At 40.7% G+C, this 26,041-nt stretch overlaps 1 protein-coding gene across 1 annotated transcript in view; it reads left to right on the forward strand.

Moving 5' to 3' along the window:
* drp2 (dystrophin related protein 2) overlaps positions 1-26,041 on the forward strand; it is a 270,718-nt gene that overhangs the window by 124,585 nt on the left and 120,092 nt on the right. The window contains exon 4 of the mRNA XM_046296549.1: positions 320-476. Coding sequence (XP_046152505.1) covers positions 320-476 — 157 coding nt within the window. The remainder of the gene's footprint in view (positions 1-319; positions 477-26,041) is intronic.

Here is a 26,041-nt window from a genome sequence, read left to right on the forward strand (position 1 = left end):
TGAATATCCCATACATTCCTTCATCATCTCATACACTTTGTCTGTTGTCATGTTTTTAAAGAGGCATCTGTAACATTAAGTGATACTCAGTTGACACTGGGGATTGTGGGACGGCAGTTTACAAATGTCATAAATGGTGGTAGATGTATTGGGGATCATGAGCAGCCATCGCCTAACTGTGGTTATTGTCTGTCTGTCTGTCTGTCTGTCTGTCTGTCTGTCTGTCTGTCTGTCTGTCTGTCTGTCTGTCTGTCTGTCTGTCTGTCTGTCTGTCTGTCTGTCTGTCTGTCTGTCTGTCTGTCTGTCCATGTGTCCGCAGGGTGCGGCTTGAGGCGTTCTCAGACAACAGTGGGAAGCTGCAGCTCTCCCTGCAGGAGATCATAGAATGGCTGACGGCCAAGGACGAGGAGCTGTCAGAGCAGCTGCCCATAGGGGGTGACGTGGGGGCCGTCCAACACCAGAGGGAGTTCCACCAGGTACTGTGTTGGGCCCCTTGCAAAAGCTACATCACACAAACACTGAAACGAGCCAAAATGTGTAACGGCATTCAGAGGAAGAAGGTGAGGACCAAGATGCAGCGTGGTACGTGTTCATATTTATTAAATAGAACTGAACACTAAATACAAAGTAACAAAAGGAATAACAGACACAGTTCTGAAAGGTGATACAAGCACTAAACAGAAAACAACTACCCACAAAACCCATGTGGGCAAGAGCTACCTAAGTATGGTTTTCAATCAGAGACAACGACAGACAGCTGTCCCTGATTGAGAACCATACCCGGCCAAAAACAAAGAAATACAAAAACATAGAAAAAATAACACAGAATGCCCACCCTAGTCACAAAATGGTAGGTAATAATTAGGATTTTCTTACAAGGCAGGGTTCTCCAACCCTGTTCCTGGAGAGCTACCCTCCCATTTTATTCCAAGTTTTTTCTGTGGCACTAAGGAACATTCGATTCATTGCATGGCTTCTATAGAAAGTGTGATTTAATTAATTTACTATAGGCAGATACACAGTAACTACAGTGAACTATAGTTACAAATTGCTTGAGTGGAAACCATCATTCATGCCGAGCTGCAGGAATGTGTGTTTGAGTTACCATCCAGTTGACTCGTATTGATCAAACAAATTCAAAGGCGCCTTCACAGCACAAACCAGTAACACTTTGTCTCTCCCTAGAAACTGGTTATTTACCTGTTTGGAATGGATAGGGCCACTAGGTTATGTTTTAGTGCTTTGACACTAACCTTAGTTTAAGGTTAGCCCATCGGTAACATTAAGGATAGAGGGAAGTAAGCACTTTGAGAGCAGTACATACCTAAACCCTCCCTCCAAAGGGACTTACCTACTTTCAATTAGCAACCACTTCGATTTGAGGCTCTCTTAATTTGGCCATCTATCAAAATAACGACTCTATTTCAGGATTTAAGACTCTGGCTGTTATCTGCAGGAGAGATCGGGACCAACAAAATGGCCGCGGTGTGTTTTGAAAGTAGTGGTGGAAAAAGTACTGTATTGTCATACTTGAGTAAAGGTAAAGATACCTTAATAGAAAATGACTTAAGTAAAAGTGAAAGTCACCCAGTAAAATACTACTTTATTAAAAGTTTTAAAGTATTTGATTTTAAATATACTTAAGTATTAAAAGTAAATGTAAAATATACTTAAGTATCAAAAGTATAAATAATTTCAAATTCCTTATATTAAGCAAACCAGACTGCGCTATTTGCTTGTTTTTTAAATTTACGGTTACATAATTTACAAATGAAGCATGTGTGTTTAGTGAGTCCGCCAGATGAGAGGCAGTAGGGATGATCAGGGATGTTCTCTTGATAAGTGCATAAATTGGACCATTTTCCTGTCCTGCTAATCATTCAAAATGTCACAGTACTTTTGGGTGTCAGTGAAAACGTATGGAGTAAAAAGTACATCATTTTCTTTGAATGTAGTGAATAAAAAGTTGTCAAACATATATATAGTAAAGTAAAGTAAGTAGTACTTTAAAGTATTTGTACTTAAGTACTTTACACCACTGGTTAAAACCACCCAGTGGTGAATCTATAAAGAGACCCTGAACTGTCGTTAAATAAGAGTGGTTCAGCTGAAATCTTTTTATTTGACATGTTAAAAAGCCCCAGCTGCTCTGTGTTGATGGAGAGGGGAATTCAACCAGTTGAAAGCTGAGAGTTGTGGAGCCAAACAAGCAGATGTCGGGTGCAGAATATAAGAGGAGGAGAGATTGAGTTTCTCAACATTCAGGGGCTTGTTCTGCACTCGTCCTTATTCTGTAGATGAACATTGACAAAATCCTTCCTTGCAATGGTTTCAGTTTCTTTTAAATCCATTTCCCGGTAAAAACATCTCCATTTGGTATGATATGTCCCCCAAACACAAACAGGCAGGCAGGAAGGCAGACACACACACACACACACACACACACACACACACACACACACACACACACACACACACACACACACACACACACACACACACACACACACACACACACACACACACACACACACACACACACACACACACACACACACACACACCATAATTGGTCCTGTACTACAGCAGAATGCTCTTTCCACCTACGTTCCAATTTTCTCAGCTGTCAGTTTGTGCAGTGTGTCTCTGAGGAGAGAGAGCCGTATTGACAGTGAGAGTGGTCCTCACCCCCCCCCCCCCCCCCCCCCCCCCCCCCACTGTCACAGACTGCTGCTGTGAAATCAGCTTCCAAATTAACAGGACAAAAACCATAGTCACACACCATCTCTCTCTCTCTCTCTCTCTCTCTCTCTCTCTCTCTCTCTCTCTCTCTCTCTCTCTCTCTCTCTCTCTCTCTCTCTCTCTCTCTCTCTCTCTCTCTCTCTCTCTCTCTCTCTTACTCTCTCTCCTCTCTCTCTCTCTCCTGCTAATCTCTCTATCTACTGCTAAGAGATTATAGCCCACTGTGTTGTTTCCTCCTCCCACCCATACTACAGATTTTGTTACTTAGTATATACCTGCTAAAATCACAATAGATTCCCTCCCCTCCTCTACACTCCACCCTCCTCCTTCCTCACCCCTTTCCTCCCACCATCCCTTTTCTTTTCTTCATGTCCCCATTTTTATGCAATATTCCTTTATAATCTAAGGAGCTCCCACTCCCCAAGTGTGACGTTGCTCCAAAACTTTTCAGACAAAGCGGAGAGGGAAATTGTATGGAGTTTTCTGTGGAGAATTACAGGGTTTAAGAAATGTGAGTTATTGATCTTAAGTGGATTTGTTCGGCAGTATTTCAGTGCGTGGGGAAGTGTCCCTTTCAGTTTGTGTGTGTGCGTGCGTGTGCTTGTGTGCGTGCGCATCGCTCTATAAGTATGTGTGTGTGTAGCGTTCTATAAGTGTGTGTGTGTGTGTTGTGTTCTATACGTGTGTGTGTAGTGTTCTATAAGTGTGCGTGTATTGTGTTCTATAAGTGTGTGTGTAGTGTTCTATAAGTGTGCGTGTATTGTGTTCTATAAGTGTGTGTGTAGCGTTCTATAAGTGTGTGTGTAGTGTTCTATAAGTGTGCGTGTATTGTGTTCTATAAGTGTGTGTGTAGTGTTCTATGAGTATGTGTGTGTGTAGCGTTCTATAAGTGTGTGTGTAATGTTCTATGAGTATGTGTGTGTTGTGTTCTATAAGTGTGCGTGTATTGTGTTCTATAAGTGTGTGTGTGTGCAGTGTTCTATAAGTGTGTTTGTAGTGTTCTATAAGTGTGTGTGCTGTGTTCTATAAGTGTGTGTGTAGTGTTCTATAAGTGTGTGTGTAGTGTTCTATAAGTATGTGTGTGTGTGTAGCATTCTATAAGTGTGCGTGTATTGTGTTCTATAAGTGTGTGTGTAGTGTTCTATAAGTGTGCGTGTATTGTGTTCTATAACTGTGTGTGTAGTGTTCTATAAGTGTGTGTGTAGTGTTCTATAAGTATGTGTGTGTGTAGCGTTTTATAAGTGTGTGTGTGTAGTGTTCTATAAGTGTATGTGTGTAGTGTTCTATAAGTGTGCGTGTATTGTGTTCTATAAGTGTGTGTGTAGTGTTCTATAAGTGTGTATGTATTGTGTTCTATAAGTGTGTGTGTGTGTAGTGTTCTATAAGTGTGTTTGTAGTGTTCTATAAGTGTGTGTGCTGTGTTCTATAAGTGTGTGTGTAGTGTTCTATAAGTGTGTGTGTAGTGTTCTATAAGTGTGCGTGTGTTGTGTTCTATACGTGTGTGTGTAGTGTTCTATAAGTGTGTGTGTATTGTGTTCTATAAGTGTGTGTGTGTGTAGTGTTCTATAAGTGTGTTTGTAGTGTTCTATAAGTGTGTGTGCTGTGTTCTATAAGTGTGTGTGTAGTGTTCTATAAGTGTGTGTAGTGTTCTATAAGTATGTGTGTGTGTAGCGTTCTATAAGTGTGTGTGTGTAGTGTTCTATAAGTGTGTGTGTGTAGTGTTCTATAAGTGTGTGTGTATTGTGTTATATAAGTGTGCGTGTGTTGTGTTCTATAAGTGTATGTGTGTAGTGTTCTATAAGTGTGTGTGTACTGTTCTATAATTGTGCGTGTGTTGTGTTCTATAAGTGTATGTGTGTAGTGTTCTATAAGTGTGTGTGTAGTGTTCTATAAGTGTGTGTGTATTGTGTTCTATAAGTGTGTGTGTAGTGTTCTATAAGTAAGTGTGTGTGTAGCGTTCTATAAGTGTGGGTGTATTGTGTTCTATAAGTGTGTGTGTAGTGTTCTATAAGTGTGTGTGTAGTGTTCTATAAGTTTGTGTGTGTAGTGTTCTATAAGTGTGTGTGTAGTGTTCTATAAGTGTGTGTGTATTGTGTTCTATAAGTGTGTGTGTGTGTGTAGTGTTCTATAAGTGTGTATGTATTGTGTTCTATAAGTGTGTGTGTAGTGTTCTATAAGTGTGTGTGTAGTGTTATATAAGTGTGCGTGTATTGTGTTCTATAAGTGTGTGTGTAGTGTTCTATAAGTGTGTGTGTATTGTGTTCTATAAGTGTGTGTGTAGTGTTCTATAAGTGTGTGTGTAGTGTTCTATAAGTGTGTGTGTAGTGTTCTATAAGTATGTGTGTGTGTAGCGTTCTATAGGTGTGCGTGTGTAGTGTTCTATAAGTGTATGTGTGTAGTGTTCTATAAGTGTGCGTGTATTGTGTTATATAAGTGTGCGTGTGTTGTGTTCTATAAGTGTATGTGTGTAGTGTTCTATAAGTGTGTGTGTACTGTTCTATAAGTGTGCGTGTATTGCGTTCTATAAGTGTGTGTGTAGTGTTCTATAAGTGTGGGTGTATTGTGTTCTATAAGTGTGTGTGTAGTGTTCTATAAGTGTGTGTTTAGTGTTCTATAAGTTTGTGTGTGTGTTGTGTTCTATACGTGTGTGTGTGTAGTGTTCTATAAGTGTGTGTGTAGTGTTCTATAAGTGTGCGTGTATTGTGTTCTATAAATGTGTGTGTAGTGTTCTATAAGTGTGTGTGTATTGTGTTCTATAAGTGTGTGTGTAGTGTTCTATAAGTGTGTGTGTAGTGTTCTATAAGTATGTGTGTGTGTAGCGTTCTATAGGTGTGCGTGTGTAGTGTTCTATAAGTGTATGTGTGTAGTGTTCTATAAGTGTGCGTGTATTGTGTTATATAAGTGTGAGTGTGTTGTGTTCTATCAGTGTATGTGTGTAGTGTTCTATAAGTGTGTGTGTACTGTTCTATAAGTGTGTGTGTATTGCGTTCTATAAGTGTGTGTGTAGTGTTCTATAAGTGTGGGTGTATTGTGTTCTATAAGTGTGCGTGTATTGTGTTCTATAAGTGTGTGTGTAGTGTTCTATAAGTGTGTGTTTAGTGTTCTATAAGTTTGTGTGTGTAGTGTTCTATAAGTGTGTGTGTAGTGTTCTATAAGTGTGCGTGTGTTGTGTTCTATAAGTGTGTGTGTAGTGTTCTATAAGTGTGTGTATTGTGTTCTATAAGTGTGTGTGTGTGTAGTGTTCTATAAGTGTGTATGTATTGTGTTCTATAAGTGTGCGTGTGTGTAGTGTTCTATAAGTGTGTGTGTAGTGTTCTATAAGTGTGTGTGCTGTGTTCTATAAGTGTGTGTGTAGTGTTCTATAAGTGTGTGTGTACTGTTCTATAAGTGTGCGTGTATTGCGTTCTATAAGTGTGTGTGTAGTGTTCTATAAGTGTGTGTGTATTGTGTTCTATAAGTGTGTGTGTAGTGTTCTATAAGTGTATGTGTGTAGTGTTCTATAAGTGTATGTGTGTAGTGTTCTATAAGTGTATGTGTGTAGTGTTCTATAAGTGTGCGTGTGTGTAGTGTTCTATAAGTGTGTGTGTATTGTGTTCTATAAGTGTGTGTGTGTGTAGTGTTCTATAAGTGTGTATGTATTGTGTTCTATAAGTGTGCGTGTGTGTAGTGTTCTATAAGTGTGTGTGTAGTGTTCTATAAGTGTGTGTGCTGTGTTCTATAAGTGTGTGTGTAGTGTTCTATAAGTGTGTGTGTAGTGTTCTATAAGTGTATGTGTGTAGTGTTCTATAAGTGTGCGTGTATTGTGTTCTATAAGTGTGTGTGTAGCGTTCTATAAGTGTGCGTGTATTGTGTTCTATAAGTGTGTGTGTAGTGTTCTATAAGTGTTCGTGTATTGTGTTCTATAAGTGTGTGTGTAGTGTTCTATAAGTATGTGTGTAGTGTAGTGTTCTATAAGTGTGTGTGTAGTGTTCTATAAGTGTGTGTTTAGTGTTCTATAAGTGTGTGTGTGTGTGTGTCGTGTTCTATAATTGTGTGTGTTTAGTGTTCTATAAGTGTGTGTGTAGTGTTCTATAATTGTGTGTGTTTAGTGTTCTATAAGTGTGTGTGTAGTGTTCGATAAGTGTGTGTGTGCAGTGTTCTATAAGTGTATGTGTGTAGTGTTCTATAAGTGTGCGTGTGTTGTGTTCTATAAGTATGTGTGTGTATTGTGTTCTATAAGTGTGTGTGTGCAGTGTTCTATAAGTGTGCGTGTGTTGTGTTCAATAAGTGTACGTGTGTAGTGTTCTATAAGTGTGTATTTAGTGTTCTATAAGTGTGTGTGTGTCGTGTTCTATAATTGTGTGTGTTTAGTGTTCTATAAGTGTGTGTGTGTGTAGTGTTCTATAAGTGTGTGTGTGTGTGTGTAGTGTTCGATAAGTGTGTGTGTAGTGTTCTATAAGTTTGTGTGTGTAGTGTTCTATAAGTATGTGTGTGTCATGTTCTATAAGTGTGTGTGTTTAGTGTTCTACAAGTGTGTGTGTTTAGTGTTCTATAAGTGTGTGTGTGTGTGTGTAGTGTTCTATACGTGTGTGTGCTGTGTTCTATAAGTGTGTGTGTAGTGTTCTATAAGTGTGTGTGTAGTGTTCTATAATTATGTGTGTGTGTAGCGTTCTATAAGTGTGCGTGTATTGTGTTCTATAAGTGTGTGTGTAGTGTTCTATAAGTGTGTGTGTATTGTGTTCTATAAGTGTGTGTGTATTGTGTTCTATAAGTGTGTGTGTAGTGTTCTATAAGTGTGTGTGTAGTGTTCTATAAGTATGTGTGTGTGTAGTGTTCTATAGGTGTGCGTGTGTAGTGTTCTATAAGTGTGTGTTTAGTATTCTATAAGTGTGTGTGTAGTGTTCTATAAGTGTGTGTTTAGTGTTCTATAAGTGTGTGTGTGTGTGTAGTGTTCTATAAGTGTGTGTTTAGTGTTCTATAAGTGTGTGCGTGTATTGTGTTCTATAAGTGTGTGTGTAGCGTTCTATAAGTGTGCGTGTGTAGTGTTGTTCTATAAGTGTGTGTGTTGTGTTCTATAAGTGTATTTGTGTAGTGTTCTATAAGTGTGTATTTAGTGTTCTATAAGTGTGTGTGTGTGTGTCGTGTTCTATAAGTGTGTGTGTGTGTAGTGTTCTATAAGTGTGTGTGTGTGTAGTGTTCGATAAGTGTGTGTGTAGTGTTCTATAAGTTTGTGTGTGTAGTGTTCTATAAGTATGTGTGTGTCATGTTCTATAAGTGTGTGTGTTTAGTGTTCTATAAGTGTGCGTGTGTGTGTATTGTTCTATAAGTGTGTGTGTAGTGTTCTATAAGTGTGTGTGTGTGTAGTGTTCTACAAGTGTGTGTGTTTAGTGTTCTATACGTGTGTGTGTGTAGTGTTCTATACGTGTGTGTGTAGTGTTCTATAAGTGTGTGTATGTGTGTGCAGTGTTCTATAGGTGTGTGTGTAGTGTTCTATAAGTGTGTGTGTGTGTGTGTGTGTGTGTAGTGTTCTATAAGTGTATGTGTGTAGTGTTCTATAAGTGTGTGTGTGTAGTGTTCTATAAGTGTGTGTGTGTGTGTAGTGTTCGATAAGTGTGTGTGTAGTGTTCTATAAGTTTGTGTGTGTAGTGTTCTATAAGTATGTGTGTGTCGTGTTCTATAAGTGTGTGTGTTTAGTGTTCTATAAGTGTGTGTGTGTATTGTTCTATAAGTGTGTGTGTAGTGTTCTATAAGTGTGTGTATGTGTGTGTAGTGTTCTATAGGTGTGTGTATAGTGTTCTATAAGTGTGTGTGTGTAGTGTTCTATAAGTGTGTGTGTAGTGTTCTATAAGTGTATATGTGTAGTGTTCTATAAGTGTGTGTGTGTGTGTGTGTAGTGTTCTATAAGTGTATGTGTGTAGTGTTCTATAAGTGTGTGTGTGTTGTGTTCTATAAGTGTATGTGTGTAGTGTTATATAAGTGTGTATTTAGTGTTCTATAAGTGTCTGTGTGTGTGTCGTGCTCTATAATTGTGTGTGTTTAGTGTTCTATATGTGTGTGTGTGTGTAGTGTTCTATAAGTGTGTGTGTAGTGTTCTATAAGTGTGTGTATGTGTGTGTAGTGTTCTATAAGTGTGTGTGTGTTGTGTTCTATAAGTGTATGTGTGTAGTGTTATATAAGTGTGTATTTAGTGTTCTATAAGTGTGTGTGTGTCGTGCTCTATAAGTGTATGTGTGTAGTGTTATATAAGTGTGTATTTAGTGTTCTATAAGTGTATGTGTGTAGTGTTATATAAGTGTGTATTTAGTGTTCTATAAGTGTATGTGTGTCGTGTTATATAAGTGTGTATTTAGTGTTCTATAAGTGTCTGTGTGTGTGTCGTGCTCTATAATTGTGTGTGTTTAGTGTTCTATAAGTGTGTGTGTGTGTGTAGTGTTCTATACGTGTGTGTGTAGTGTTCTATAAGTGTGTGTATGTGTGTGTAGTGTTCTATAGGTGTGTGTGTAGTGTTATATAAGTGTGTGTGTGTGTGTGTAGTGTTCTATAAGTGTATGTGTGTAGTGTTCTATAAGTGTGTGTGTGTGTGTGTCACGAACCGGCTCAAAGCCCGTAACAAAGGGAGACAACGTGGAGATAAGGAGTAGCAAAGTATGTATTTATTAACTAAAGCAACTAAGTATAATATACAATGGTGTGTGTAATCAGTAATCAGTAGTGTAAGTGAGTGTTTTGCATGAATGAATGTGATAATGCAGGGTGATGAAAGGTGCCAAAGCAAACAAACAATAGGCCACCAAGAACCACAACACAATCTACAAAAGGTGTCTGCATGGAGAGAGTCTCCTCCATGAATGTTGAAGAGGTCTATTTATCCTGGGAGACACCTGGCCCAGGTGTTTCCCATGTAGCTGACGACCCTCTCAACTCCGCCCACCGGCATCCTAATAAGGAAACAAGAACAAAGACAGAATATGGCAGACAGAGTGGGAGGGTCGTCACAGTGTGTGTGTGTGTGTAGTGTTCTATAAGTGTATGTGTGTAGTGTTCTATAAGTGTGTGTGTGTGTAGTGTTCTATAAGTGTGTGTGTGTGTAGTGTTCTATAAGTGTGTGTGTGTGTGTGTAGTGTTCTATAAGTGTATGTGTGTAGTGTTCTATAAGTGTGTGTGTGTTGTGTTCTATAAGTGTATGTGTGTAGTGTTCTATAAGTGTGTATTTAGTGTTCTATAAGTGTGTGTGTGTCGTGTTCTATAATTGTGTGTGTTTAGTGTTCTATAAGTGTGTGTATGTGTGTGTAGTGTTCTATAGGTGTGTGTATAGTGTTCTATAAGTGTGTGTGTGTAGTGTTCTATAAGTGTGTGTGTGTAGTGTTCTATAAGTGTATGTGTAGTGTTCTATAAGTGTGTGTGTGTGTGTGTGTGTGTGTGTAGTGTTCTATAAGTGTATGTGTGTAGTGTTCTATAAGTGTGTGTGTGTTGTGTTCTATAAGTATATGTGTGTAGTGTTATATAAGTGTGTGTATGTGTGTGTAGTGTTCTATAAGTGTGTGTGTGTTGTGTTCTATAAGTGTATGTGTGTAGTGTTATATAAGTGTGTATTTAGTGTTCTATAAGTGTCTGTGTGTGTGTCGTGCTCTATAATTGTGTGTGTTTAGTGTTCTATAAGTGTGTGTGTGTGTAGTGTTCTATAAGTGTGTGTGTAGTGTTCTATAAGTGTGTGTGTGTGTGTGTAGTGTTCTATAAGTGTATGTGTGTAGTGTTCTATAAGTGTGTGTGTAGTGTTCTATAAGTGTGTGTGTAGTGTTCTAAAAGTGTGTGTGTAGTGTTCTAAAAGTGTGTGTGTAGTGTTCTAAAAGTGTGTGCGTAGTGTTCGATAAGTGTGTGTGTAGTGTTCTATAAGTTTGTGTGTGTAGTGTTCTATAAGTATGTGTGTGTCATGTTCTATAAGTGTGTGTGTTTAGTGTTCTATAAGTGTGCGTGTGTGTGTATTGTTCTATAAGTGTGTGTGTAGTGTTCTATAAGTGTGTGTGTGTGTAGTGTTCTACAAGTGTGTGTGTTTAGTGTTCTATACGTGTGTGTGTGTAGTGTTCTATACGTGTGTGTGTAGTGTTCTATAAGTGTGTGTATGTGTGTGCAGTGTTCTATAGGTGTGTGTGTAGTGTTCTATAAGTGTGTGTGTGTGTGTGTGTGTGTGTGTAGTGTTCTATAAGTGTATGTGTGTAGTGTTCTATAAGTGTGTGTGTGTAGTGTTCTATAAGTGTGTGTGTGTGTGTAGTGTTCGATAAGTGTGTGTGTAGTGTTCTATAAGTTTGTGTGTGTAGTGTTCTATAAGTATGTGTGTGTCGTGTTCTATAAGTGTGTGTGTTTAGTGTTCTATAAGTGTGTGTGTGTATTGTTCTATAAGTGTGTGTGTAGTGTTCTATAAGTGTGTGTATGTGTGTGTAGTGTTCTATAGGTGTGTGTATAGTGTTCTATAAGTGTGTGTGTGTAGTGTTCTATAAGTGTGTGTGTAGTGTTCTATAAGTGTATATGTGTAGTGTTCTATAAGTGTGTGTGTGTGTGTGTGTAGTGTTCTATAAGTGTATGTGTGTAGTGTTCTATAAGTGTGTGTGTGTTGTGTTCTATAAGTGTATGTGTGTAGTGTTATATAAGTGTGTATTTAGTGTTCTATAAGTGTCTGTGTGTGTGTCGTGCTCTATAATTGTGTGTGTTTAGTGTTCTATATGTGTGTGTGTGTGTAGTGTTCTATAAGTGTGTGTGTAGTGTTCTATAAGTGTGTGTATGTGTGTGTAGTGTTCTATAAGTGTGTGTGTGTTGTGTTCTATAAGTGTATGTGTGTAGTGTTATATAAGTGTGTATTTAGTGTTCTATAAGTGTGTGTGTGTCGTGCTCTATAAGTGTATGTGTGTAGTGTTATATAAGTGTGTATTTAGTGTTCTATAAGTGTATGTGTGTAGTGTTATATAAGTGTGTATTTAGTGTTCTATAAGTGTATGTGTGTCGTGTTATATAAGTGTGTATTTAGTGTTCTATAAGTGTCTGTGTGTGTGTCGTGCTCTATAATTGTGTGTGTTTAGTGTTCTATAAGTGTGTGTGTGTGTGTAGTGTTCTATACGTGTGTGTGTAGTGTTCTATAAGTGTGTGTATGTGTGTGTAGTGTTCTATAGGTGTGTGTGTAGTGTTATATAAGTGTGTGTGTGTGTGTGTAGTGTTCTATAAGTGTATGTGTGTAGTGTTCTATAAGTGTGTGTGTGTGTGTGTCACGAACCGGCTCAAAGCCCGTAACAAAGGGAGACAACGTGGAGATAAGGAGTAGCAAAGTATGTATTTATTAACTAAAGCAACTAAGTATAATATACAATGGTGTGTGTAATCAGTAATCAGTAGTGTAAGTGAGTGTTTTGCATGAATGAATGTGATAATGCAGGGTGATGAAAGGTGCCAAAGCAAACAAACAATAGGCCACCAAGAACCACAACACAATCTACAAAAGGTGTCTGCATGGAGAGAGTCTCCTCCATGAATGTTGAAGAGGTCTATTTATCCTGGGAGACACCTGGCCCAGGTGTTTCCCATGTAGCTGACGACCCTCTCAACTCCGCCCACCGGCATCCTAATAAGGAAACAAGAACAAAGACAGAATATGGCAGACAGAGTGGGAGGGTCGTCACATTCCCCCCCATAAAACCGGGGACCAACAAGGACCCCGGAACAACATACCAGCCACCCGCGTCCCAAATTGACACAGGCCTCTGCGTCCCAAATTGACACAGGCCTCTGCGTCCCAAATTGACACAGGCCTCTGCGTCCCAAATTGACACAGGCCTCTGCGTCCCAAATTGACACAGGCCTCTGCGTCCCAAATTGACACAGGCCTCTGCGTCCCAAATTGGTGAGGGGTTATGTGTTCACACCTCCACCTGCCCCATCCAACCTCCTCCTCCCCAGACCTCAGCAACCTTTGCGCATAGGAAGCAATATTTAAGAGGAAAGAAGAACACAAGACCAGGAGGGAACAGACAGGAAAGATAGAACATGACAACCAGAAAATGACAACCCGAAACAATGGTCAGTCACGTAAACATTAGGAACAGGGCGCACGAGAGAGCGCATCAGCAATCACGTTTTCAGTCCCCCGGATGTGCCTCACATCGAGATGGAATGATTGTAAAAATAAACACCATCGCATTATCCTCTGGTTTGGACACATCATGGACCTCAAAAAAGTGAGGGGGTTATGGTCGGTGTAGACCACAATAGGTACTACCCCCGACCCGACATACACTTCGAAGTGTTGTAGCGCCCAAATGAGTGCTAGCGCTTCCTTTTCAATAACCGAATAGTTCAACTGATAATCGTTAAACTTTTTAGAAAAGAAACTAACAGGCCTCTCAATCCCAGACACATCTGCTTGCAGCAAAACTGCACCTGCCCCCACATGACTAGCATCCACCTGCAAGGTAAATGACAAATCCATGCGAGGAGCAGCCAGCACTGGAGTTGAGGTAAGCAATCTCTTTGAATCTTCAAAAGCGTGTTGACAACGAGTAGACCAAACGTAAACAGCCTTAGCTTTCAGCATATCTGTCAAGGGAGCGACCACAGTAGAGAAGTTATTACAAAAACTACGGTAATAACCAATCATGCCCAAGAAACGCATCAGTTCCTTTTTAGTAGTTGGTGGTGGAAAAGCATCAATAGCCACCACTTTAGCCCGAACAGGATGCACTTCACCCTGCCCAACCACTTTTCCAAGGTATGTAACGGTCGCCTGAGCAAACTCACATTTTGCCAGATTGATTGTGAGGCGACCCGCAGCCAGACGTTCAAACAAGGCTTGAATACGGGACAGATGTTCTTCCCAAGTATCTGCATAGATCACTACATCGTCCAAATAAAACAGCGCACCCGGTCAGACCGGCGACAACCCTGTTCATAAGTCGCTGAAAAGTGGCAGGTGCATTGCGCAGACCGAAACTCATAACTGAATACGAGTACAGACCAAAGGGTGTAATAAAGGCAGAGATTTCACGTGCCCTACTCGTCAGTGGCACCTGCCAATAGCCTTTTAACAGGTCAAATTTGCTCACAAACTTAGCTGCACCGACTTGATCAACACAGTCCTCCATCCGAGGAAGAGGAAATGAATCTGGCTTTGTGACACTGTTTACCTTACGGTAGTCCGTACAAAAACGGTTTGTTCCATCCGGTTTACTGACCAAGATACAGGGAGAAGCCCAACTGGAGAAAGAAGGCTCTGCTATCTTACTCTCCAGCATGTACTTGACCTCAGCATCCAGACAACGTAGTTTCTCTGAAGAAACTCTATAGAACCACTGACGAATGGGGTCAGCACCTCCAATGTCAATATCATGTTCTATTAAGTTTGTACGTGTAGGTGTATCAGAAAATAAACCTGAAATCTCTGAATCAGACCAACCATCTCTTTCCGCTCATCAACAGGTAGGTGAGTGAGAAGACTGTCTAAAATATCCAGTGTTTCTGAATTTTTCAATCTACCCTGCAATATACAATCGTCAGGACCAGGAACATCTTCCTCCTCATGCACAGATCTAGCACGACAAGAACCCAAGGAAACAACGGTATCAGCCAAAAGAACAGGTTTACCGTCCTCTGTAGAATCCCACTGTTCAGTCTCAGAGGAACGTGCATAATAGGGTTTTAACAGATTTACATGGCACAGCTGGTGTGCTTTCCTCCGTTCTGGAGTGGCAACTAGATAATTTTGCTCAGTGTACTGGCGCACCACTGTATATGGACCTTGAAACTTGGCTTGAAAAGGAGAACCAACAATTGGCAGCAGAGCAAGAACCTGGTCACCTGGACTAAAGTGACGAGGCTCAGTTCGGCGATCAAATATGCCCTTCATCCTCTCCTGTGAAGATGATAACTTCTCTTTAGCCATTTCACCAGCGGCATACAGCCGTCGCCGGAAATCACACACATACGAACACAGGGACTGAGGAGGCTCGGGAGACTTCCAGTCATCCTGGAGAACAGATAAAAGTCCACGCACCCTATGTCCAAACACAAGGTCATTTGGACTGAAACCTGTGCTCTCCTGTGAAACTTCCCTAGCGGCTAACAGTAACCAAGGCAACCCCTCCTCCCAATCCTTATCCATCTCAGTACAATAAGCTCTCAACAAAGACTTAAGTGTTTGATGGAAACGTTCCAGTGCTCCTTGACTTTGCGCGCGATAGGCGCTAGACACATTGTGTTTAATATGGAGCTGTTGAAGAACCTGACCAAACAGATTAGAGGTAAAATTAGATCCTTGATCACTCTGAATGACCTTAGGGATTCCAAACAATGAGAGAAACTGAGTCAAAGCTTTTAACACCGATTTAGTCGTGATAGATCGGAGAGGATAGGCAGCAGGAAACCTAGTGGTCTGACACATCACAGTGAACAGGTAACTGCTACCCTTTTTAGAACGAGGCAGAGGACCCACACAGTCAATAATCAGATACTCAAAAGTTTGGCTGAGTACAGGAATAGGAAACAATGGTACTGGTTTAATAGCTTGATTAGGCTTACCAGTTAATTGACAGGTGTGACAAGTTTTGATAAAATCAGAAACATCCCTCTTTAATCTAGGCCAAAAGAAATGTCTTAATATGCGATTGTAGGTTTTCCTCACCCCCATATGTCCAGCAACGTCACTGTGAGAAGTTTCCAACACCAACTCACGAAGCTTAACTGGTACAACAACCTGACTAATTGCCTCCCCCAGAAAAACACTATCATGAGACACCCACTTTCTCATCAGGACATCCTCTTGGAGAAAATAGCCATGGGCGACATCTCCCAACTGTTCTATAGGCACAATTTGATCACGCAACTCTTCCAACGTGGGGTCATCCCGTTGAGCATTGATTAGATCTGAGCGGGTTACAGATAACGGGATAACAGGGAAAACAGTGACATACTTTGTATTATTATCATTAGTCGGCGCAGTGACTAGTTCGCCACGGCTCATAGAACGTGTCACTGCACACGCAGAGAACACCTCTGGGAAACTCTGTACACTCTCATCAGGAATCCCAACAAATGACGGCTTAGTGGAAACCACTAGAGATGGAAACACAACTGGCCATACACGCTCACCTGCTAAGTTATTCCCAAGGATAACGTCGATACCCTCAATAGGCAACGAAGGACGCACCCCCACAACAACTTCACCCTTCACCAGCCCACAATCCAACATCAGTTTATGCAATGGAACTGACAGAGTGTTCAAACCTATTCCCCTAATTAGAACACTATTCCCCGAATCAGTCTCAGCAGAAAAGGGTAACACAGACTCCAACACAAATGATTCAGAGGCACCTGTGTCTCTCAGGATCTTCACTGGCACTAGGTCTTTACTTCCTAACATAGACACAAAACCTTCTGTAATGAAAGGAAAATAGTCTGGATCAATATGGACTTTCACATTCTCCTGGGCCTGAGGAAATGAGTCAAGAATGAACTGATGTGGAACAGGTGCAGCTAACGCAGCAGGCTTAGATTTAGCGTAAGCACCCTTTGACCTGAGAAGTGGACATTCGTTTTTCCAATGACCTGAACCTTGACAGTAGTGACACTCCTGCCCAAAGTCAGCCTTACCATGGGAGTCAGATTCAACCCTAGTTGAATAGAACTCTGCCCGAGAATCAAAGTATCTCGGTGAGCGAAGCCCAAATCTATCCGAACGCCCCCACTCTTTCCGAATACGGGGTTTTGCAAAGACACTTTTGTGAGTCAACACATACTCGTCCGCCAAAACCGCAGCTTCAGCAACATTCTTTACTTTCTGTTCATTAATATAAGTGGCAATACGATCAGGAATTGTGTCCTTAAATTGCTCTAACATAATCAGATCACACAGCCCTTGGAAAGTCACAACTGCAGAGGCAGAACACCAGCGATTAAACTGTAAAGATAACTGTCGCGCAAACTCAACATGAGTCTGGTTATCGTCCCTTTTTAAAGTTCTAAATCGTTGGCGGTAAGCCTCAGGGACCAATTCATAAATCTGTAACACAGCTGTTTTAACTTTATCATAACTCGCACTGTCGTGTACACTAAGAGCTGAATATGCTTCCTGCGCTTTACCAGTCAGCACACACTGCAACATTAAAGTGCGGTCAGAATCAGGCCAACTCCTAGCGTCAGCAACCCGCTCAAACAACGAAAAGAATGTCTCGGGGTCCCTTTCATTAAACCGAGGCAATAACCGTAAGTTCCCAACAATATCAAATGTCTCTGGGGCACGACCAAAAGCGGAACTACCCCTAGGTAAATCTGGGTCACCTTCCCAAAACAAACTCTCCCTGAGATCTTTCCTTCCCTAACCAACTCTAAACGTTCTTGTTGCAACTTGATTTTAGCACGCTCCATATCTTGTTTAAATGCCAATTCCTTTTCATATTTCACACGATCATGCTCTAGCTTCTCACGATCATGCTGCCGATCATGCTCTAGCTTCTCACGATCATGCTCTAGCTGTAACAAAAGCAGTTCTTTCTGCTGTTCAAAAAGAAGGCTACTAGGACTAACCGATGGAATGGCCATTGTAACGTTATGGGGAGACAACAAATCCTCAGCAGAGGCTGGCCCGGTGGTAACTTCAAGAATACCACTCTCCATCAGATTGGCTTTCAATATCAACCTAATAGAATTCTTTAGACGTTTATCACTAATCTCAACCTTGTAGTGTTCCGCGACCTTCAACAGCTGTTCTTTAGTACCTAAATCTAACAATTCCTCTGATGGAGAGCGAATGAACTTATCTACATAAGACGCCATAATCACACAAAAAAAAATTCTCGCTCTTCCCTTCTGCTGAGCACACCAGAACACAACCCGAGAATTGACAATCACCCTGAGCACCACAGAAGAGAGATGAGATATGGAGCTTCCCAAAAACCTACAATAACTCAACCCTAGTCTTCGTGCAGATTTGCGGTGGGAATTTACGCACTGTAGCCCGCTGGCAAGGAAATAGAACTCCCCAGCATGCTGGCAAATTCCACCAAGCCACGGATGTGCCCCGAGACAACTGCTCAGTCCACAGACACCACACAAAAATAACAAACATTAACCATGCCCAACATATTCCAAAAAATGAAACACGTCGCTAAACCTATCAGGGGAAAAAGGCTATAGCTCCGGGTAGCAAGTTCCACTACCCTACCCAAATCTCCCACCGAGGTACACAGCAGATTACTCACTTCAGACTGACGTCCCAACAGAAAGTAGAACAAGAGTTCAGGCTAGGCAGGGCCTGGAAACTAACCATTATACTCTCTCCAACGCAGCACACAAACCAAACAACAAAGGCAACCAATACTGGGCCGATCACACTCAAACACCATATTCAAACTAAACACGTACCTCCACGGTCTCCCAAACCAATAGTTCAAAGATCCCGGACGAGCCCCCACTCGTCACGAACCGGCTCAAAGCCCGTAACAAAGGGAGACAACGTGGAGATAAGGAGTAGCAAAGTATGTATTTATTAACTAAAGCAACTAAGTATAATATACAATGGTGTGTGTAATCAGTAATCAGTAGTGTAAGTGAGTGTTTTGCATGAATGAATGTGATAATGCAGGGTGATGAAAGGTGCCAAAGCAAACAAACAATAGGCCACCAAGAACCACAACACAATCTACAAAAGGTGTCTGCATGGAGAGAGTCTCCTCCATGAATGTTGAAGAGGTCTATTTATCCTGGGAGACACCTGGCCCAGGTGTTTCCCATGTAGCTGACGACCCTCTCAACTCCGCCCACCGGCATCCTAATAAGGAAACAAGAACAAAGACAGAATATGGCAGACAGAGTGGGAGGGTCGTCACAGTGTGTGTGTGTGTGTAGTGTTCTATAAGTGTATGTGTGTAGTGTTCTATAAGTGTGTGTGTGTGTAGTGTTCTATAAGTGTGTGTGTGTGTAGTGTTCTATAAGTGTGTGTGTGTGTGTGTAGTGTTCTATAAGTGTATGTGTGTAGTGTTCTATAAGTGTGTGTGTGTTGTGTTCTATAAGTGTATGTGTGTAGTGTTCTATAAGTGTGTATTTAGTGTTCTATAAGTGTGTGTGTGTCGTGTTCTATAATTGTGTGTGTTTAGTGTTCTATAAGTGTGTGTATGTGTGTGTAGTGTTCTATAGGTGTGTGTATAGTGTTCTATAAGTGTGTGTGTGTAGTGTTCTATAAGTGTGTGTGTGTAGTGTTCTATAAGTGTATGTGTGTAGTGTTCTATAAGTGTGTGTGTGTGTGTGTGTGTGTGTGTAGTGTTCTATAAGTGTATGTGTGTAGTGTTCTATAAGTGTGTGTGTGTTGTGTTCTATAAGTATATGTGTGTAGTGTTATATAAGTGTGTGTATGTGTGTGTAGTGTTCTATAAGTGTGTGTGTGTTGTGTTCTATAAGTGTATGTGTGTAGTGTTATATAAGTGTGTATTTAGTGTTCTATAAGTGTCTGTGTGTGTGTCGTGCTCTATAATTGTGTGTGTTTAGTGTTCTATAAGTGTGTGTGTGTGTAGTGTTCTATAAGTGTGTGTGTAGTGTTCTATAAGTGTGTGTGTGTGTGTGTAGTGTTCTATAAGTGTATGTGTGTAGTGTTCTATAAGTGTGTGTGTAGTGTTCTAAAAGTGTGTGTGTAGTGTTCTAAAAGTGTGTGTGTAGTGTTCTAAAAGTGTGTGCGTAGTGTTCTATAAGTGTGTGTGTAGTGTTCTATAGGTGTGTGTGTAGTGTTCTATAGGTGTGTGTGTATTGTTCTATAGGTGTGTGTGTAGTGTTCTAAAAGTGTGTGTGTAGTGTTGTAAAAGTGTGTGTGTAGTGTTCTAAAAGTGTGTGCGTAGTGTTCTATAAGTGTGTGTGTAGTGTTGTAAAAGTGTGTGTGTAGTGTTCTAAAAGTGTGTGTGTAGTGTTCTAAAAGTGTGTGTGTAGTGTTGTAAAAGTGTGTGTGTAGTGTTCTAAAAGTGTGTGCGTAGTGTTCTATAAGTGTGTGTGTAGTGTTCTAAAAGTGTGTGTGTAGTGTTGTAAAAGTGTGTGTGTAGTGTTCTAAAAGTGTGTGCGTAGTGTTCTATAAGTGTGTGTGTAGTGTTCTATAGGTGTGTGTGTAGTGTTCTATAGGTGTGTGTGTAGTGTTCTAAAAGTGTGTGTAGTGTTCTATAAGTGTGTGTGTAGTGTTCTATAAGTGTGTGTGTAGTGTTCTAAAAGTGTGTGTGTAGTGTTCTATAAGTGTGTGTGTAGTGTTTTATAAGTGTGTGCGTAGTGTTCTATAAGTGTGTGTGTAGTGTTCTATAGGTGTGTGTGTGTAGTGTTCTATAGGTGTGTGTGTAGTGTTCTATAGGTGTGTGTGTGTAGTGTTCTATAGGTGTGTGTGTAGTGTTCTATAGGTGTGTGTGTAGTGTTCTATAGGTGTGTGTGTAGTGTTCTATAGGTGTGTGTGTAGTGTTCTATAGGTGTGTGTGTAGTGTTCTATAGGTGTGTGTGTAGTGTTCTATAAGTGTGTGTGTAGTGTTCTATAGGTGTGTGTGTAGTGTTCTATAAGTGTGTGTGTAGTGTTCTATAGGTGTGTGTGTAGTGTTCTATAGGTGTGTGTGTAGTGTTCTATAGGTGTGTGTGTAGTGTTCTATAGGTGTGTGTGTAGTGTTCTATAGGTGTGTGTGTAGTGTTCTATAGGTGTGTGTGTAGTGTTCTATAGGTGTGTGTGTAGTGTTCTATAGGTGTGTGTGTAGTGTTCTATAGGTGTGTGTGTAGTGTTCTATAGGTGTGTGTGTTCTAGTGTTCTATAGGTGTGTGTGTAGTGTTCTATAGGTGTGTGTGTAGTGTTCTATAGGTGTGTGTGTAGTGGTCTATAGGTGTGTGTGTAGTGTTCTATAGGTGTGTGTGTAGTGTTCTATAGGTGTGTGTGTAGTGTTCTATAGGTGTGTGTGTAGTGTTCTATAGGTGTGTGTGTAGTGTTCTATAGGTGTGTGTGTGTGTGTGTCTATAAGTGTGTGTGTAGTGTTCTATAGGTGTGTGTGTAGTGTTCTATAAGTGTGTGTGTAGTGTTCTATAGGTGTGTGTTCGTAGTGTTCTATAAGTGTGTGTGTAGTGTTCTATAAGTGTGTGTGTAGTGTTCTATAGGTGTGTGTGTAGTGTTCTATAAGTGTGTGTGTAGTGTTCTATAGGTGTGTGTGTAGTGTTCTATAGGTGTGTGTGTAGTGTTCTATAGGTGTGTGTGTAGTGTTCTATAGGTGTGTGTGTAGTGTTCTATAGGTGTGTGTGTAGTGTTCTATAAGTGTGTGTAGTGTAGTGTTCTATAGGTGTGTGTGTAGTGTTCTATAGGTGTGTGTGTAGTGTTCTATAGGTGTGTGTGTAGTGTTCTATAGGTGTGTGTGTAGTGGTCTATAGGTGTGTGTGTAGTGTTCTATAGGTGTGTGTGTAGTGTTCTATAGGTGTGTGTGTAGTGTTCTATAGGTGTGTGTTCTATAGTGTGTGTGTCTATAGGTGTGTGTGTAGTGTTCTATAGGTGTGTGTGTAGTGTTCTATAGGTGTGTGTGTAGTGGTCTATAGGTGTGTGTGTAGTGTTCTATAAGTGTGTGTGTAGTGTTCTATAGGTGTGTGTGTAGTGTTCTATAGGTGTGTGTGTAGTGTTCTATAGGTGTGTGTGTAGTGTTCTATAGGTGTGTGTGTAGTGTTCTATAGGTGTGTGTGTAGTGTTCTATAGGTGTGTGTGTAGTGTTCTATAGGTGTGTGTGTAGTGTTCTATAGGTGTGTGTGTAGTGTTCTATAAGTGTGTGTGTAGTGTTCTATAAGTGTGTGTGTAGTGTTCTATAAGTGTGTGTGTAGTGTTCTATAGGTGTGTGTGTAGTGTTCTATAAGTGTGTGTGTAGTGTTCTATAGTGTGTGTGTGTGTAGTGTTCTATAAGTGTGTGTGTAGTGTTCTATAGGTGTGTGTGTAGTGTTCTATAGGTGTGTGTGTAGTGTTCTATAGGTGTGTGTGTAGTGTTCTATAGGTGTGTGTGTAGTGTTCTATAGGTGTGTGTGTAGTGTTCTATAGGTGTGTGTGTGTGTGTTCTATAGGTGTGTGTGTAGTGTTCTATAGGTGTGTGTGTAGTGTTCTATAGGTGTGTGTGTAGTGTTCTATAGGTGTGTGTGTAGTGTTCTATAGGTGTGTGTGTAGTGTTCTATAGGTGTGTGTGTAGTGGTCTATAGGTGTGTGTGTAGTGTTCTATAGGTGTGTGTGTAGTGTTCTATAGGTGTGTGTGTAGTGTTCTATAGGTGTGTGTGTGTAGTGTTCTATAGGTGTGTGTGTAGTGTTCTATAGGTGTGTGTGTAGTGTTCTATAGGTGTGTGTGTAGTGTTCTATAGGTGTGTGTGTAGTGTTCTATAGGTGTGTGTGTAGTGTTCTATAGGTGTGTGTGTAGTGTTCTATAGGTGTGTGTGTAGTGTTCTATAGGTGTGTGTGTAGTGTTCTATAGGTGTGTGTGTAGTGTTCTATATGTGTGTGTAGTGTTCTATAGGTGTGTGTGTAGTGTTCTATAGGTGTGTGTGTAGTGTTCTATAGGTGTGTGTGTAGTGTTCTATAGGTGTGTGTGTAGTGGTCTATAGGTGTGTGTGTAGTGTTCTATAGGTGTGTGTGTAGTGTTCTATAGGTGTGTGTGTAGTGTTCTATAGGTGTGTGTGTAGTGTTCTATAGGTGTGTGTAGTGTTCTATAGGTGTGTGTGTAGTGTTCTATAGGTGTGTGTGTAGTGTTCTATAGGTGTGTGTGTAGTGTTCTATAGGTGTGTGTGTAGTGGTCCTATAGGTGTGTGTGTAGTGTTCTATAGGTGTGTGTGTAGTGTTCTATAGGTGTGTGTGTAGTGTTCTATAGGTGTGTGTGTAGTGTCCTATAGGTGTGTGTGTAGTGTTCTATAGGTGTGTGTGTAGTGTTCTATAAGTGTGTGTAGTGTTCTATAGGTGTGTGTGTAGTGTTCTATAAGTGTGTGTGTAGTGTTCTATAGGTGTGTGCGTAGTGTTCTATAAGTGTGTGTGTAGTGTTCTATAAGTGTGTGTGTAGTGTTCTATAGGTGTGTGTGTAGTGTTCTATAAGTGTGTGTGTAGTGTTCTATAGGTGTGTGTGTAGTGTTCTATAGGTGTGTGTGTAGTGTTCTATAGGTGTGTGTGTAGTGTCCTATAGGTGTGTGTGTAGTGTTCTATAGGTGTGTGTGTAGTGTTCTATAAGTGTGTGTGTAGTGTTCTATAGGTGTGTGTGTAGTGTGTCTATAGGTGTGTGTGTAGTGTTCTATAGGTGTGTGTGTAGTGTTCTATAGGTGTGTGTGTAGTGTTCTATAGGTGTGTGTGTAGTGTTCTATAGGTGTGTGTAGTGTTCTATAGGTGTGTGTGTAGTGTTCTATAGGTGTGTGTGTAGTGGTCTATAGGTGTGTGTGTAGTGTTCTATAGGTGTGTGTGTAGTGTTCTATAGGTGTGTGTGTAGTGTTCTATAGGTGTGTGTGTAGTGTTCTATAAGTGTGTGTGTAGTGTTCTATAGGTGTGTGTGTAGTGTTCTATAGGTGTGTGTGTAGTGTTCTATAGGTGTGTGTGTAGTGTTCTATAGGTGTGTGTGTAGTGTTCTATAGGTGTGTGTGTAGTGTTCTATAGGTGTGTGTGTAGTGTTCTATAGGTGTGTGTGTAGTGTTCTATAGGTGTGTGTGTAGTGTTCTATAGGTGTGTGTGTAGTGTTCTATAAGGTGTGTGTGTAGTGTTCTATAAGTGTGTGTGTAGTGTTCTATAGGTGTGTGTGTAGTGTTCTATAAGTGTGTGTGTAGTGTTCTATAGGTGTGTGTGTAGTGTTCTATAAGTGTGTGTGTAGTGTTCTATAGGTGTGTGTGTAGTGTTCTATAAGTGTGTGTGTAGTGTTCTATAGGTGTGTGTGTAGTGTTCTATAGGTGTGTGTGTAGTGTTCTATAGGTGTGTGTGTAGTGTTCTATAGGTGTGTGTGTAGTGTTCTATAGGTGTGTGTGTAGTGTTCTATAGGTGTGTGTGTAGTGTTCTATAGGTGTGTGTGTAGTGTTCTATAGGTGTGTGTGTAGTGTTCTATAGGTGTGTGTGTAGTGTTCTATAGGTGTGTGTGTAGTGTTCTATAGGTGTGTGTGTAGTGTTCTATAGGTGTGTGTGTAGTGTTCTATAGGTGTGTGTGTAGTGTTCTATAGGTGTGTGTGTAGTGTTCTATAGGTGTGTGTGTAGTGTTCTATAGGTGTGTGTGTAGTGTTCTATAGGTGTGTGTGTAGTGTTCTATAGGTGTGTGTGTTCTAGTGTTCTATAGGTGTGTGTGTAGTGTTCTATAGGTGTGTGTGTAGTGTTCTATAGGTGTGTGTGTAGTGTTCTATAGGTGTGTGTGTAGTGTTCTATAGTGTGTGTGTAGTGTTCTATAGGTGTGTGTGTAGTGTTCTATAGGTGTGTGTGTAGTGTTCTATAGGTGTGTGTGTAGTGTTCTATAGGTGTGTGTGTAGTGTTCTATAGGTGTGTGTGTAGTGTTCTATAGGTGTGTGTGTAGTGTTCTATAGGTGTGTGTGTAGTGTTCTATAGGTGTGTGTGTAGTGTTCTATAGGTGTGTGTGTAGTGTTCTATAGGTGTGTGTGTAGTGTTCTATAGGTGTGTGTGTGTGTTCTATAGGTGTGTGTGTAGTGTTCTATAGGTGTGTGTGTAGTGTTCTATAGGTGTGTGTAGTGTTCTAGGTGTGGTGTGTGTGTAGTGTTCTATAGGTGTGTGTGTAGTGTTCTATAGGTGTGTGTGTAGTGTTCTATAGGTGTGTGTGTGTGTGTAGTGTTCTATAGGTGTGTGTGTAGTGTTCTATAGGTGTGTGTGTAGTGTTCTATAGGTGTGTGTGTAGTGTTCTATAGGTGTGTGTGTAGTGTTCTATAGGTGTGTGTGTAGTGTTCTATAGGTGTGTGTGTAGTGTTCTATAGGTGTGTGTGTAGTGTTCTATAGGTGTGTGTGTAGTGTTCTATAGGTGTGTGTGTAGTGTTCTATAGGTGTGTGTGTAGTGTTCTATAGGTGTGTGTGTAGTGTTCTATAGGTGTGTGTGTAGTGTTCTATAGGTGTGTGTGTAGTGTTCTATAGGTGTGTGTGTAGTGTTCTATAGGTGTGTGTGTAGTGTTCTATAGGTGTGTGTGTAGTGTTCTATAGGTGTGTGTGTAGTGTTCTATAGGTGTGTGTAGTGTTCTATAGGTGTGTGTGTAGTGTTCTATAGGTGTGTGTGTAGTGTTCTATAGGTGTGTGTGTAGTGTTCTATAGGTGTGTGTGTAGTGTTCTATAGGTGTGTGTGTAGTGTTCTATAGGTGTGTGTGTAGTGTTCTATAGGTGTGTGTGTAGTGTTCTATAGGTGTGTGTGTAGTGTTCTATAGGTGTGTGTGTAGTGTTCTATAGGTGGTGTGTGTAGTGTTCTATAGGTGTGTGTGTAGTGTTCTATAGGTGTGTGTGTAGTGTTCTATAGGTGTGTGTGTAGTGTTCTATAGGTGTGTGTGTAGTGTTCTATAGGTGTGTGTGTAGTGTTCTATAGGTGTGTGTGTAGTGTTCTATAGGTGTGTGTGTAGTGTTCTATAGGTGTGTGTGTAGTGTTCTATAGGTGTGTGTGTAGTGTTCTATAGGTGTGTGTGTAGTGTTCTATAGGTGTGTGTGTAGTGTTCTATAGGTGTGTGTGTAGTGTTCTAGGTGTGTGTGTAGTGTTCTATAGGTGTGTGTGTAGTGTTCTATAGGTGTGTGTGTAGTGTTCTATAGGTGTGTGTGTAGTGTTCTATAGGTGTGTGTGTAGTGTTCTATAGGTGTGTGTGTAGTGTTCTATAGGTGTGTGTAGTGTTCTATAGGTGTGTGTGTAGTGTTCATAGTCTATAGGTGTGTGTGTGTAGTGGTCTATAGGTGTGTGTGTAGTGGTCTATAGGTGTGTGTGTAGTGGTCTATAGGTGTGTGTGTAGTGGTCTATAGGTGTGTGTGTAGTGTTCTATAGGTGTGTGTGTAGTGTTCTATAGGTGTGTGTAGTGTTCTATAGGTGTGTCTATAGGTGTGTGTGTAGTGTTCTATAGGTGTGTGTGTAGTGTTCTATAGGTGTGTGTAGTGTTCTATAGGTGTGTGTGTAGTGTTCTATAGGTGTGTGTGTAGTGTTCTATAGGTGTGTGTGTAGGTGTGTGTGTAGTGTTCTATAGGTGTGTGTGTAGTGTTCTATAGGTGTGTGTGTAGTGTTCTATAGGTGTGTGTGTAGTGTTCTATAGGTGTGTGTGTAGTGGTCTATAGGTGTGTGTGTAGTGGTCTATAGGTGTGTGTGTAGTGGTCTATAGGTGTGTGTGTAGTGTTCTA

This window comes from Oncorhynchus gorbuscha, linkage group LG13 (genome assembly GCF_021184085.1).
Source record: "Oncorhynchus gorbuscha isolate QuinsamMale2020 ecotype Even-year linkage group LG13, OgorEven_v1.0, whole genome shotgun sequence".
NCBI classification, from domain to species: Eukaryota; Metazoa; Chordata; class Actinopteri; order Salmoniformes; family Salmonidae; genus Oncorhynchus; species Oncorhynchus gorbuscha.